We start from the raw sequence: 16,590 nt of genomic DNA on the forward strand, positions 1-16,590 counted from the left end.
CTTTTTTCTGTGTCTGTCCTTTCTAGTTTCTGTGTAAGGTCCTAGGAACTGGGTTGCTAAAGGAAATTGACCTTGGTGCTATATAATGAACAAAGCAAGGATCCCTCTTACTAACATTAGTAAAACTAGATCTCTGCTCACACTCTGCTTTTTAGAATTTTACTTTCCTTTTTTTATTTTTAAATAAGCTATGCTCATCAAATTTTTAAAAAGTGAAGGCAGTCTATTTTAGAGCAAAGGGTTACTTAACATTTTTATTTACATTCATAATATATCTGTTGTTTTTTGTTTTTTCTTCTCTAGGAAAAAGAAATTTATCGCTGGCCAATCAAAGAATCTTTAAAAACTATGCTGGCTTGGGGCTGGAGAATTGAAAGAACTCGGGAGGGAGACAGCATGGCCCTTTACAACCGGACTCGTCGTATTTCTCAGACAAGCCAGGTAAGAAGTCATCACGGTGATGAATCAACTGTTTATGTTATGGATTAAATAATTTTTTTAATTTAATTTTTGGGTTTTTCTAAAAAATAATCTGAAAATTCTGAAGAGTCACAAAATTTAGAAGGGAGAGAAAAAAGCTATATGTATATATATTTTTTAGTTTCGAGGAAGGTTAAATGATGATTAAGTTACTGGACTTTATGTACAAGCCTTCCTTTTCCTGGCTAGTACAGAAGAAGTAACCAGTTGTAGGACATGGATGAGGCTGGAAACCATCATTCTCAGCAAACTAACACAAGAACAGAAAACCAAACACCGCATGTTCTCACTCATAAGTGGAAGTTGAACAATGAGAACACATGGACAGAGGGAGGAGAGCATCACACACCGGGGCCTGTCAGCGGGTGGGTGCTAGGGGAGGGACAGCATTAAGAGAAATACCTAATATAGATGACGGGTGGATGGGTGCAGCAAACCACTATGGCACGTGTATACCTATGTAACAAACCTGCACGTTCTGCACATGTACCCCAGAACTTAAAGTATAATAAAAAATTTAAAAGAAGAAGAAGAAGTAACCAGTTGTAAGGTCCTGAAGTTTTCCTAATGAAAACAGTACGTCATGTTCATTTGCTACAGCTAGTTTGTCCATAGAGCTTTCTTCTCATTTCCAGTGGGATCTGAGGGTTGATTCCTAGGAAAGTGTAGGGTGTTCAGACAGTCATGATCCAGATCTAGAAGGCACAAGGGTGCTCCTGTCTGCAGAGGGAAGGTAGACAGCCACACAGGCAGAGGAAGAATTCACAGAAGATGTTGCTGCTGGACCATGTCAAAGGAGTTCGACCAACAAGCAAGGCTCTACCCATAGGTCTTCGGTGCTCAAGGTGGCAAGAGTAAGGCACAGCCTTGATGTGGAAAAGCTAGAGTTCAGGGAGGACACCAAATACCACCCGTTAACATTTAGTCACAAGGTCATGTGAGCTGCTTGCCTTTGACCCCCTCATTTCTCCTGGGAGCTAAATCTGTCATTATTCTTTTCCTGACCCCTCAGCTCACTATGTATGCGGTTTATACCAGATATTGTTTATTATTGCTATTTACACAAATATCATTTTTGAAAAAAAATGAGGATCTAACAGCATGTGCTTCACATGCTCCATATTTGAAATATATTTTTAAATAAATTGAGTTCTGATTTGGGCATATTTTACATTCTGTTGTCTTTGGGATGTATCATATATGGATGGAAGCTGTAAAAGTGTATTTTATCTATTTTTTTGTCTATGTGGTTTTCTAAGTAGATTAGCTTTTATTTTAATCTGTTTCAACAAATGCTGAGCACAAACTGCATACTAGGTAATAAGAATACAAAGACAGCGAGACAATTCTAATCCTAAAAATCATAAAATAGTGTTAGATAAGGTCAAGTTAAACCTACTACAGCATGGTATGGTAAGAGTGGGACTAGTGATATGTATAAGGCACTACACAGTGTAGAGAAAGGGATGATTTTTTTTAAATTATTCTGTAAGGTAGATAAGAAATAAGAAATTACTACAAATGGAGGTGACTTTAGGCTTCATGAAAAATAAGGTAGATTCTCCCACTGCCCTTAATAGCAAAAATTATGTACTCTAATTTAAAATCGTATATATTTTATATCGCTCCTCTTTCTCTTTCTCCTTTTTGTTCTAATAGTAAGCCCTTAATAGACCCTATTAACCCGTGGAACCATCTCTCATGACTTAGTGATTTTTACAGTGACATGTGATTTTTGAAATTCATTCTTGAATCTCGTATGTGATTTCAAAATATTAGGTGATGCTTGTGCCAGAGGCACAGTTTATGAGATAAGAGGAAGGGCTATGGAATTTCACCACTTGGGCTTAAATCCTGGTAGTGCTACTTTCTAAAAATGTACCTTTGGATAGTTGATCTCCCTTTGCCCCGTTAAATGTGAATTCTTATTGTTACTATTGTTATGTCAATATTTTTGTGGAGAGCATTTATTGAGAGCATCTCATGAGTGGTAAATGAAAGAGTATATTTGTGTTTGTAGCACTTCGGCCTGTAGGTGGGAAAGAAAGAATATTTCTATAAGCCTCAGAAATGGGGAGCAATATATACCAAAGGCCACAGGTCTATTTATAACTCTTGCCATTATTTTCGCCCAAAGATTTTTTAATCATAAACCAAGATTATTTGACATGTTAACATAGATTGTCATTTCTCCATTACTTACCTTATAGCGTTTGCTTTTTCAACTATCATCTTGTTAAACTTCTTTGTCTTTTTTTATGTTACTGATTTCCTATGTGATTATAAAGCAATTTTCTATCGTGTATAAACTCTTCTGACTAAGGGAACACTTTTTATAGCATCATTTTATATAAGGAATATAAATGGATGAGTGAAGATCATGTGTAGATGTGATTCTGAGCCTGAATTCCTCAGCTTTTTTTCACTGGGGCTTAGCACTCCCTCAGGGACACACAAGTGGCCCATGATTAATGGCAGTATCTGGCACAGCCAAGCCTGGGTTGACATTCTGGTCTCACCCATGAGTACCTAGCTGGTATTGTGAGCTTGGGCAAACTGGTTAACCTCTATATGCTGCAGTTTTCTCATTTTTAAAATGAAGCTGGTATGCTCATCGGCTTTGAAAGAATGTTGTAAGTGTTCTGGTTATGATGCTTATCAATCACTTAAAAGAATAACTGGCATATATTTCAATATAGGTGAGCCATAATATTTGTCCTTATTATCTTTATGTGGATCAATAACCTGACGAATGTCCTTTGTTTACCATGAATACCACAGGAAGACATGAATCCTGATCTCAGGAAATTTACTGCCCACTTAGGGTTTTATAATTTGCATATGTAAGACAAACATAAGGGCATGAATAATGCCAGTATCACCTTGAGGGAATATACAATAGAGTATATAAGGGCTGTTAGAAGTTACAAGAAGCTGATTGGAGAGGGGTTAACTGGGTGGATTTTGACCCCCTCCTTGGTAGGGATGCTAAAGAAAACAGCAAAAAACATTTCTGACAATTTCAGGCGTATCCCACAGGTTTTCAACAATTATTTACTCCCAAATTCCAATTTCTTACCTTGTATCCGTTTTTCAGTACTGCAAATGTAGGATAGAAACTATTTAAAACAAATGAAAAATAAGCTTATAACCCGGAAGGGGAAGAGAGATTAGAATGAAGCTTTTGGAATGTGTTTCTCATCTAGAACTAAAATACAAGATAGGATAGAAGAATGATGCATTCATTCCTTCAACAGATACTTATTGAGCACCTGTTATGTACACTGCATTGTTCTAAGCTTTTCAGATAGATCAGTGACGAAATGGACAAAAATCTCTGCTGTCAAGGAGCTTACATTCTAATGGGGGAAGTAAACAACATACTTGAAACTGGGCAGTTTTCAAAAGAAAGAGGTTCAATGGACTCACAGTTCCACGTGGCTGTGGAGGCCTCACACTCATGGTGGAAGGTGAAAGGCACATCTCACATGGTGGCAGACGAGAAGAATGAGGAGCCAAGTGAGAGGGGTTTCCCCTTATGAAACCACCAGATCCTGTGAGACTTATTCACCACCACGAGCACAGTATAGAGGAAAATGCCCCCATGATTCAGTTATCTCCCACTGGGTTCCCCCCACAACGTGAGGGAATTACGGGAGCTACAATTCAAGAGGAGATTTGGGTGGGGACATAGACATGACAATAGATGAAGGGGAGTAACCCGAGATGGTTGCCATGGATTCTAGCTTGTGTCCCCAAATCAATAGCTGTATTAGGTGAGGTAAAGACCAAAGGAGTGCTGGGGACAGCAAGGAGAGAATAATGACTTTGATTTTGTATGTTGTGGTGGGCAAAATTATGACTCCCAAATATGTTCACCCACTCCTCACTACAACTGTATGGGAACTATGGTGTTGATAGCAGTTATGGTGGTAGTAGTGATAATGATAGTATACTAACAATGAGAATAGCCATTTACTAAAATTCCTCATCCATTTCTTTGTGTCGGGCACTTTGCTAAGGATTTTACATCCATTACCTAATTTCATACCAGCCTTTGAGGCTGGTGGCCTATTTAGCATATTAAAAGAAAAACTTCAGGCTGGGCATGGTGGCTCACGCCTGTAATCCCAGCACTTTGGGAGGCCGAGGCGGGTGGATCTCAGGGTCAGGAGTTCGAGACCATCCTGGCCAATATGGTGAAACCCCATTTCTACTAAAAATACAAAAATTAGCTGGGCTTGGTGACACGTGCCTGTAATCCCAGCTACTCGGGAGGCTGAGGCAGGAGAATCGCTTGAACCTGGGAGGCAGAGGTTGCAGTGAGTCAAGATTGTGCCACTGCACTCCAGCCTGGTGATAGAGCGAGACTGTCTCAAAAAAAAAAAAAAAAAGGAAAACTTCAGACAAATTAAACAGTTTAATTGAACAAAGAACCAGTGGCAGTCCCTGAAACCAGGAGAGGTCCAGTGAGTCTGGGGCTGCCATGCGGCTGGATATTGTTTATAGATAAAAAGGGAGTGATGCTCAGAAAACAGAAGTGAGGTACAGAGAAAGCTGGATTCATTCCACCATGGTGTTTGCCTTCTTTGAGCAAGGTTTGAACAGTGTCCTCATGGTGAAGGCACAGAAGCCAGGGTGCCGTCAAAACTAAGTATTGCTCATGAGCCTGTTATTAGTTATAGCATATGTTACACTCACTTTTATTGTACAAGCATGATAATGAGCTATATTTTCATTTTGTTTTAGTTTGCTTTTTGTTTGTGCATTTTTAATGAGAGAATAGAGAATATACACAATTATGGAAAATATCAAGATACAGTTTTAGATTTATAAGCAGGAACCAGAGCTCATTTCTGTGGTACACTTTCACATAATATGCCATTGGGTGGAAGGAGGTAAGTGCCCAGGATGGTTAGTGAAACTTCCTTAAAATTGATGAAGAGGTATATTTCATTTTTTAAAAGCTTTAATTCAGCAATTAAAGGAGTCTCTTCCTCGAGGATTTCCAAGTGCATTATTGAATACTATATGATACACTATTATAATTTAAAAGTTGGTTATACTTTATCCTAACATTGGACCCATCAAGACATTTATAAATATTGACGTCTTTGATTAACTCTTGCTTGCGTGAGGAAGAGTAAATTTCATTGCAGCCAACTTGGATTTGTAAGAAACTCAAAAATGTAACGGTCCTCTGCATAAGATAATGTTTCAGAATTTTGGATTCATTGCACAATACATCAAATTCTGATAGGCAATTTTCAGAATTATCAATCATAAATCATTTTCAGACACCCAAATATAATTTTAATGTGCAAGATGTGTTTACAAATCATTTTGTATAGAAACTTGCCAGTTCTATCTAAGGAAACACTATGTTTGGAAATTTGTGCTGTATTTTTAAAGTATAAGTTAAGTCTCTCTTCACGAGGTTTTTCATGAGGCACTGTTTTTTCACACAAATGATCTAGGTTTCTGTAGACGCTGCCCATGGTTACAGTCCCCGGGCCATTGACATGAGCAATGTTACACTATGTAGAGACCTGCATGTAAGTACTATTAACTTTTAAAAATAGTCTCCAAATTTAATTTTTAAGAAGCATAACGTAATACTTTCCTGCATATATTTCGCAGCATGGTTTATTTGAATGTGGCGATCTATAATGGATCCACAGAATTTATAGATTATATAGTCTAATTTTTTAATACTATCAAAATTGATAGCTGGGTGTGGTGGCACGTGCCTATAGTCCCAGCTACTTGGGAGGCTGAGGCAGGAGAATCGCTCGGACCTGGGAGGCAGAGGTTGCAGTGAGCCGAGATCGCACCACTGCACTCCAGTCTGAGTGACAGAGTGAGACTCCCTCTCAAAGAAAAAAAAAAAGTTGATACAACTTTTTCTAGGGTGTTTCAGCCATATAACGTATTTTCCTTAAAGATAATAGCCATTTAAAAATCTCTATGTTAAATCGTTGTGTGTGAGAAGAGAGTAAATAGTTAATAATGCTCGGCGCAAGGGCCACCTTCTTTTAAGTTTTTCCAGAGAAATTGATTGTATTTGCTTGCTCCGTTCATAGTCTCATCTGTTCTTTTTTTGTCACCAAGGAACCTACTTTGAAATAGCAGATTCGAAAGTAAGATAAAATTTATTGCCTTGAGACATAAAGTTAATAGGTCAATATGGTGTTCAAATAACATATTCGCATTGTTGGTAACTGTATTGTTCCAAGAGAAATAAGGACGTAAATATAAAATTTACATATTGTTAAATTGTTTGGTTTGCCATTTGTTATTGCTCCCATATGAACGTATTAAAATGACACAGTAAACTTGAAAATCAAATGTAAAAAGAATCTAGGAGGTAATCTTATCAAAATCCAAAAGGTCACAGAAAGATCAACTTGGCTAGTCTAAGATCTCTCACCTAGTTTGGACAGAGATTGATTTAGAAATCAAATCTTTGACTGTCCATCTAACATTCTCCATATTCAAGTTAAATAAGGTTTAGGTCATTTTTAAGGCTTTGGAAATTAAAACAAGAACTTGTAAATACAAATTTTTTTTCTGAAGTCCATAGCTATTTTGGTTTCATTGTTGAATTAATGTCTTCAAACATTATGAATAACAATGACCATTCTCATCTGCTGTTTAGTTACTGTGTAATATTGCAAATCCTTACAATTCTCTGAGATTCAGATTCTAAAGAAGAGTGTTTGATTGTCTTTTATATGTATCATAGCACTAATACTATATGAGTTATTCCTTTTAAGGTATCTAATAATACATATTAGAAAGCAATATTATCCTTTTTTACTTATTGAAATAATAAATACTTTTGTTCATTTAAGGCTATGGCAGAAATGATGGCTGAAAACTACCATAATATATGGGCAAAGAAAAAGAAAATGGAGTTAGAGTCCAAAGGTAATATTTTCTAAAAACGTTTATTAAAAAATAATCAGAGTTCAATTACATGAGTATATGGATGAAGTAGTCTTTTTAGCATAAGAGCTTATTATAACTTTTAAAAATTAGAATGGTTTAAATGTGCCTATAACAGATTGAAGTTGGAAATGCTGTAATTTCCTAGTGGCTAGTATATATTTTCTTGTGTCTCAGAATTTTGACAGCTTTCTTTTACCCATTTTAGCTTATAGATTTCTATACTTCTCATCCTGATATCTGAGTTGCTCTATGAATGACTTAGACTTCCCTCCCTGACTCTCTTCCCCAACTTAAATATCTCCTATCTCACCCCTTTTTATTTCCTATCTCAGCCTCTTTTGTCTAGTCCAGCTATGTTACTCTTACATGCTTTTGCTTGCACTTTTCCCGTTTTTTTATTCAAATACTAAATGAACTAATGTTCTCTTAGTTATTTCTCAAGTCTTTTAAAATTTATTTGCATAAATATTTTCTTCAATGTAATGTGTGCTACACTGATGATATCTTTCAACATTATTTATTTGCCATTAGTCTATACACATATGTTTATAATGTGGTGTGTGTGTGTGCGCGTGCATATGCGCTGTCGTTAATGACTTCCTATATGGTTTTCTTTCCCCCAATAGGAATATATTATTTTCGAGCTCAGGGCCACAACATTTATTTCTTTTGTAATCCTTATTGTATACTTACAGGTGCCAATAAATCTTCTACTTTTTATTTATTTGACTAGGTAAAAATGTAGAGGGGGAGAAGACTTTGAAAGTGGGCATATTTCATGGTGAAAGGTAAAGCTGTGATATGGAAGGATGGTACCTGGCACCAAGCACTAGGAAACAGAGTAACACAAATTAGGATTGGTCACAGAGAGGAAAAGAAAAGATTCCACATTTTTTTTTTTTTTTTTTGAGACGGAGTCTCGCTCTGTCGCCCAGGCTGGAGTGCAGTGGCGCAATCTCGGCTCACTGCAAGCTCCACCTCCCGGGTTCACGCCATTCTCCTGCCTCAGCCTCTCCGAGTAGCTGGGACTACAGGCGCCCGCCACCACGCCCGGCTAATTTTTTGTATTTTTAGTAGAGACGGGGTTTCACCGTGGTCTCGATCTCCTGACCTGGTGATCCGCCCGCCTCGGCCTCCCAAAGTGCTGGGATTACAAGCGTGAGCCACCGCGCCCGGCCTAAGATTCCACATTTTTAACTGCCTATTTCAAAATGCTGCTCAAGGATAATATGCCTGTATTCTAAAACCACCCCATAAATGTTTGTTAAATGAATGGTTAATTCATTGTTTGGCTCATGGATTCATGGATGAATGGATGGATGGCAAATGAGTCACAGAGTTTTGTTTTGTGAAATTCTTGACAGGGCGTTGCCCACATAACTGGTAAACAAAATCACTGCTTATTACATGAGCAGATTACATGAAAAAATATGTTCTTTTTTTTAAACTATGTTTCAGTCACTGTGGTAGAGTTAAATTAAAAATAATAAGCAGCTCTCTTATTACAAGTTGATTATCCTTTACCCAAAATGTTTGGAACCAAAACTGTTTGAAAGTTGAGATTTTTTTCAGATTTTTAAAATATTTGCATATACTTACTGGTTCAGCATCCCAATTCCCAAATCCAAAATCTTAAATGCTCCAATAAGTGTTTCCTTTGAGCATCATGTGGACACTCAAAAAGTTTCTGATTTTGGAACATTTGGATTTCAGATTTTTAGATTAGACATACTCAACCTATATGCTTTTCTAAATAAGCATGATAGAAAATCATCATTATTTAAATTTCTGAGCCAGATCGACGTTTTCTTCAAGTCATACCACTCGTAAATGGCACATCCGTACTTCTGCAGACAACTTGTACTGGCTCAAATTTATGTTCTGTAGTTGGGAAACTAACCTAGTTGCAGCAGACTAAGTGGTGAGGTAGGGGAAATCAGTCCTCGCAGTCTTTAATTCTCTTACTGCACGTATGGATCTCATTTTAAAAGAGGAACTAGTTTAGAACCAAAATGGCAGACCAGTGGGAAAGGTGTTGAAATATACAGTCTGGATCCTGGCTTTTAGGTTATTGAGATTAGCAAACCAGAGAAATGAGTCTTGGGCATAGAAGATAGGTTACAGACTGTGGCCAGTTTCAGAGCAGAAACGACGTGTGTCTTTTTTTCAAAAGTTGTTTTCTCACTCAGAGACATCAATAGTGGAGGATCCTTACAGCCAACAGTTGTAGGCAGTTGCATCCTGCCAGCTCTACTCCCACTGCCAATAAGAGATAGGTGAGAGGAATCTGTCACCACCCAATGTCTTGGTGCCTGGGTGTGTGTGTGTGTGTGTGTGTGTGTGTGTGTGTGTGTGTAAGAGAGAGAGAGAGAAATAGAAATGAGAAGTCAGAAACACTAAAAGAATCAGGGCCAGGCCGGGCGCGGTGGCTCACACTTGTAATCCCAGCACTTTGGGAGGCCGAGGCGGGCGGATCACCAGGTCAGGAGATCGAGACCACGGTGAAACCCCGTCTCTACTAAAAATACAAAAAATTAGCCAGGCGTGGTGGCGGGCGCCTGTAGTCCCAGCTACTCGGAGAGGCTGAGGCAGGAGAATGGCGTGAACCCGGGAGGTGGAGCTTGCAGTGAGCCGAGATTAAAAAAAAAAAAAAAGGAATCAGGGCCAAAGCTGCACAGTTTTGTTTTCACCCGTTCTCTTCTCTCTTTTATCATCCCTGCCTCTGTGCAGAGAAGACGAATCTGCTTTAGGAAAATCAGGAGAAAAATGTCTCTTTTGCTTGCCTTAGTCATCTGATCCTCAGTGCTCTTTTGGAATCTAGAAAAGTCTGAGGGAAAATCAGATGCCATAAGGAGTTAATAGAAATAAAGGAGTGTAAGTCCAAAAAAGTATGATTAGTGCTCCCAAATTAGTAAAAAATGTTATTTTTCCACGGCCACTTCAAGTATTTTGTACCATGGTCATCTGTTGTTAAGCCACAGACAGCCCACTGGTGTCAAGCGTTTTTCTACCCTTTAGTATGAATGAGTTCACGAGTCCGTGCTGGTATGTTTGGTAATATCCTCAGAATTACTGCTCATTCATTTACCTCTCCATGTAGCTGATTTCCTTCAGCACAAGATGGCTACACCCATATCACAAATGGGAAAGTTGAGGGTGGAGGAGCAACGTAAATGTCCACGGTCACACTGCTAGTTAGAGGCACAGTGAGCACGTAGATTTCAGTCACCTGGCGGCTTTCAGATCCCTTCGCCATCTAGTTCAATGAAGGTCGAATAGAGTGAGAAGAGTTTCAGAGTTAGTGGGTACTTTGCATTCTCAGGATTTTTAAATTATAGACCTCTTTAAAGCATCTTTCTCTTTCTCTCCCCACCTCCCCCACAATAACTTATTGGTATGTGGCCCCAAAATCACTGATTACAAATTAAGTTGCCAAATTAATAGCATTCTCTAGGACTAAATGCAGTGATGGAGTTCAAACTAGGTGATGGTTGATTAAATTAGGGTGATGGAATTCGATGCTTGATTTTAAAAAGATTTTTGCTTTTATTTTTAACTGATACATAATTGTCTATATGAGGTACAGTGTGATATTTGCATCCATGTATACAATGTGTAATGATCAAATGAGGGTAATTAGCCTATCCATCACCTCAGACATTTATATTTCTTTGTGTTGGGAGCATTCAAAAACTGCTCTTGTAGCTATTTGAAAAGATATAATAAATTGTTGTTAATTATAGTATCCTTATAAAGTGTCCTGTTTAATTATATCTTTGATTAGGACAAAAGTCAAATTTGGTTTCTACTAAACTTAGCAACATAGTCTATACCCTCTGCTGTTCACAAGTGTTTGTTATTATTGTCTTCTGACAACTGTTTGTGCTTGATATTATTAATATACTGTGAAGTACCTGAATTCCTTTCTATGGTTAGTATTTGTTAGCTTGGTAGTTCTTGACCACCACCTTGCATGTATGATAGCACAGTGTCACCTAATGGTATAAAAGTTCAGTGGGCGATTGCGTGTCTGTAGATGGCGCTCTCAGTCAAAGCCAGCGCTGGGGAAGCAGATACTTCCTCCTTTGCTTGCTTATGTATTGTGTAGGGTTAATTCAACATTTGTGATTGTTGCAGTAGCTCCTGGCTAAACTATATTGGAAACTGATTTCATAGGGTTATGTTGTTACAATTCAAACAATATTTATTCTCAATTATTCTTCCTGGAATTCCCTTAGCAGTTGTATTTCAGGGTAGTTCAGCCTCCCACACAATATCTATTACCATACATGTTTTATGAATGTTAAACGTGAGGCACACCATGCTATTCAGTTTGCTGCTGTTTTAATAGCATTCTTTGTATCAGATCTTTACATCTGAAACTAACAGTTTAATTTTTTTATAATTTTTGCAAAATTTTAACCAAAATTTTTACATAATTTATAATTTTAGAAAGGTTTTTCGGGGGACGGAGCCTGCAGTGAGCCGAGATCGCGCCACTGCACTCCAGCCTGGTGAAAGAGCGAGACTCCTTCTCCAAAAAAAAAAAAGAAAGGTTTTTCTCCTTATTAGTTTTTTTAAATTTACATATTTTCTAGAATTTTTAAATCTGGAAGAAAGACTACTTTTAGTAGGTATTATCAGGATAAGTATACTAGAAATCCAGACTCTTGCTAAAATGTACTTGCCCACATGGTTTAAAGTCAAGTATTAGACACTTAAGAGTGATCCACTTTTAATGTAGCACATCTACATATGGTTTCGTGTATTTATAAATAATGTGACTATGAAGTACTCTCTGATCTGAGAGATATAATAAAAATTCCATATTTAAGACTTTTTCTCTTCTCTCTGTGGGGCAGCAAATGAAGCATAACCCCTGAAACATGCTTTATAACTTTTCTAAATCCAGCGAAGTATGATTTAGCATTTATTTCCACTCTCCACATTCAGAATTGCTTTGAACAGAGAAGAGAATACAGCTTCTTCCCTCTCATTGGCGAGTGCTGATATTATTGTCACTTAGTATTACAAATGCATGCATGTTCATGTTTTAACTGCCTCTTAGAAGGCATATGCACAGTCTTTCTTTGAGTAGTTTTTCTGAATTAATTGAAACATTAAAGGCAGTAGAGGCAGAAGAGTCTTATATGCTCTGTGTATTATTAAAGGATATGAAAAGTTGTATAGTGTGGTCCAATTATATATCTGTGTCTCGTCTCCGATTCTTTTCAAATTACTGTGCTGTGTTCTTGTCCTGACATACTCTTAGGAGGGGGAAACCATCCTCTGCTGGTGCCCTATGATACACTGACGGCCAAAGAGAAAGCCAAGGATAGAGAAAAAGCACAGGACATCCTCAAGTTCTTGCAGATCAATGGATATGCTGTATCCAGGTAAAAGTACACATACCCTAAGTGCACACTCTTTTCATAAGAGTGAATATTTAAATATCTCCATCATATTTAAAGCTGAAAATGAATTCAATGATCTGTTGACACTTTTGAGGTACTATTTAATATGTTTAAAATACACACATCAGAAACATTAACACTCCTGGCTGTGTGCCACATGACTAAGCTCCTCTTGCTACATCTATTAAATCACCATCCATCATTTAGGCAAAATCCCCAGGCAAAAAATCACAATCTGTTTTTGTAAATGCAACACTTCGTTATTCACTGAAGCTTTATATCGTATGCAAAATATTCTTTATAGGTTAAATCTTACTTTTTCTTTGAGCTACAATAACATTAGATAAACTTCAAAATTTATATATATATATATAAACATATATGTATATATATACACGCACACAATTTTACCGTCTAAGAGCTTTGTACAAATTGCTTTCCCATTTTCATTTTTGCTGTTCCAGAGGATTTAAGGACCTGGAACTGGACACGCCTTCTATTGAGAAACGGTTTGCCTATAGTTTCCTCCAACAACTCATTCGCTATGTGGATGAAGCCCATCAGTATATCCTGGAGTTTGGTAGGTACCATAGTCCCATTGCTAATAGCCCAGTGTTTGTTGTTTTTAATGTTTACATCAGGATCTAGAACAACACAGGCTGCTGAGCTATTTGTGATGGTATAAACCCATCTACTCATCCTACTACTAAGTAGAGTTCAACAGTCAATGGATGAATAAGTTCTTGGGGAGTGGGTAAAGTCTGTGAACTTTTAAAAATCTAACATATAAGTTATTCTCCTTATAATTTTTATTGGCATTTATTTTTTTTTTTCATTTTGAAAGATACATTGGAAGGACATCAGAATTTTAAGGTAGAGTTAAATCTTGCCTATGAAATCAATGGCTCTACTCATAAGAAAAACTTCCAAAACTATGGCTTTTCAAAATTTCTAAGCACTATAGAGGCTTTGAGTTTAGGCTTTGCAGGGAAACACGTTAATGCTAGAGTAACTGCAGTGCAGAATACTTTATTATTGCTCTTAGGGTACAATGAAAGACCTCTTCCCCGTCTGGCCCAGTGCTGTCTCAAAATTTTTAAAACCTCATTCTTTTAAGTCTTAGATTCAGCACAGATGATCAAAGCAGCCTCCAGTCACTTCTGTTATGTTGTGGTCCTCCCATATTGTTGAATTAAAATTCGACTTGTTAATTGCTTACATTAATGTCAGAGCACCTTCCAGCCACTGCGTAGTAATATGATGGAAGGAATTCCAATTTGTTCCCTTTTGAAAGTAGTGTGCTCTTCTGGCGGTTATTCATTTATTTTCATTCGTGTTCTCGAGGTTTTCTCTTTGTTTTTAACACTCACTCCTTTTGTCATTCAACACCTTTCCTCTGGGACCATTCATCTTGGATCCCTTAGCTGCTGCTTGTCTTAGGATGTAAATCTAGTTTCTGCCATAGCATCAGATTAAAGTTTGTAGAAATTAGAGCTCTGGTATTTTCTTCTTTCTGGCCTCTTGTATCCTAAATGTGATTAAAGATTTTCCAATTGAGCATCGTTCTCATAAACAATTGACTTCTCTTTCAACCTGCCTCTACAGTTCAAATACTGTATTATTGCTCTCTTCGAGCACTTCTTTTTCTTAAAAGCTTACACTACGAGCTTATTTATAATCCGTAATCGCTCTATGACTCATATAACTAACAATTTTTTAAGATATGATTCCTGACTTATCCTGATATGTAGCTAAATTAATCTGAATTAATGAAATTTAACCAAAGAACAAAAATGAGGTAGGGGTGAATTATTGAAGCTTTTACACACAAAGCTAAATATTGCAATTTCTGATCCACGTTTGGACGGATCCAATAGGGGTAGCAACTCCAATATCCAGTCTTGTTTTTGGAGAAACAAGGGACAGGAGAGAAAGAAAGAGTCATCATTTGGAGAAAGGAACAAGAAAGTTATTTGTTTTTTACCTTCACATTGGAGAGCACAAACACCAATTTGAAGGGAAGAAATATGTTTAGGTATTATTCACACTTTATTCAAATTGCTGAATAAACTACCTACTACGGTTTTCATGTATGGGGGTGGTGAGAATCTTGCGCCAGGGTACATCCACCCACTTGACACATTTCATTCTATCCACAGGGTAGAGGGCCTTATAAACAGAGCACAGGAGAGAAAGTAGGCTACAACGACAGAGCCCAACCAAATAACCTTTTTCACAATTCCTGATGCTGTATGTACCGTTTTCAGATGGCTTGGCCAGGGCAAATTAGGTACAATAACTCTGTTCGAGGAGCGGATCGAGCTGTGATTGTCAATACCGTGTTTATTTTAATTTCCATCTTTCATTGTTATCGCAAGTGAAACTGCTATATTGCCTTCTCCTTTTATCCTTCACTTTGGTGATTTTGTAGCACATCTCTAATGTAGCCATTCCTAGACCTAAGTTAATTGTGGTAGTAAAAATATGCGTATGCCTTTTTCTAATTTCTGTATTGTACCATAGATTGTATTCTCTCCACATGTTTTTCACATTTGGCACATAAACATTTTTTTTAAATGTAGTAAAAGACATTTCCTATTTAATTCATTGAAATATGAGCAGATTTGGCTGTGTACAAAATTTTATCTTGACATAACTTTATATGAAAAAGTCTCTTATATGAATCCAGCCATTTTGCATAATGTGCTTAAGAGAGATTCAAATGCCAAAGTGCCATGCAAATGAAATTTGCAAGTGTTAAAAAACCGTAATTTTCTTTTACTGGTTCATGGGAAGAGCATTCTGATATTGCAAAATAATTGCATAAGTTTCCTACAAATTGTATTTTTGTCTAAAATTTGATAAACTATTATCTCAAGTTATTATTATTATTATTTGCAAAATAACTTCTTCAAGCAAAAGTCAGCTTGGCTCTTAAATAACGGGAAGCTCTGCTTACAAATTTTACTAAAACCTGATATCCAATTCTGAATTCTTTAGCTCTCCAATATGTTCTGCATGCCATCGTTGTTATTATAGTTTATTGTTACCTCGTCTATTAATATATGCATGAACCTTTTCCATATGCATGAAGGAGGTAAGAAAGGCCACCTTCTAAGCTAAATGAATTAGGTTAATCAATTCTTGACCTTGGATCATTTTCTAAACCATGGGGAAAACTTGGATGTTTTCGCTTCACTTATGAAAATTATCTTTTGACATAGGTCAAAATTTCTTTATTCTTTAGCGGAATGCTAATCTGCTAACCTAATATTAAAATTGCTGTCCTCCTCCTCATCCCAGATCCTGACTTCCTGCAGTTTTTTCATTTGTATCTTAAATTGAGGAGCTTTAACTTTCGGTCACACCAAGAGGCAATCTTTATTATTAGAGGCCAGGGTTAATATCTAACCAATTACGTTTATTCAGTTTACACTCACTGTCCTCTTCCCCAGTGAGCTTCTTTTCTTAAAGGCTACTGAAAATGTGGGATTTTTACTTTATTCTATTCCATTTTCCCCTCTCTATGTCAATAAGATCTCAAAGCTACACAAATGTGTTTGTGTTTCTAACCACAACTATGGGCTGTCCTCAATAGCTTTTTAAATTTCGATTTGGGTATTAAAAATCCTTTTATTTTTAATGGCACTGCCAAAGTTTGCCTTTGTATTTTTGGTAGGCTTTTTACGTTCAGTTTAGCGGGATAATACATTTAGCAATGCCTTCTAACCTTTGCGTTATGGAT

General features: G+C 37.1%; 1 protein-coding gene across 6 annotated transcripts in view; it reads left to right on the forward strand.

The window, feature by feature from the left end:
- Positions 1-16,590, forward strand: part of RYR2 (ryanodine receptor 2) — a 799,701-nt gene that overhangs the window by 628,327 nt on the left and 154,784 nt on the right. For all 6 annotated transcript variants that reach the window (XM_032137647.2, XM_032137648.2, XM_058430777.1 and 3 more), the window contains 5 exons: positions 304-441; positions 5,958-6,035; positions 7,335-7,410; positions 12,704-12,827; positions 13,310-13,425. In XM_032137647.2, coding sequence (XP_031993538.1) covers positions 304-441; positions 5,958-6,035; positions 7,335-7,410; positions 12,704-12,827; positions 13,310-13,425 — 532 coding nt within the window. The remainder of the gene's footprint in view (positions 1-303; positions 442-5,957; positions 6,036-7,334; positions 7,411-12,703; positions 12,828-13,309; positions 13,426-16,590) is intronic.

The sequence above is a fragment of the Hylobates moloch genome, unplaced genomic scaffold, assembly GCF_009828535.3.
Source record: "Hylobates moloch isolate HMO894 unplaced genomic scaffold, HMol_V3 SCAFFOLD_18, whole genome shotgun sequence".
NCBI lineage: Eukaryota > Metazoa > Chordata > Mammalia > Primates > Hylobatidae > Hylobates > Hylobates moloch.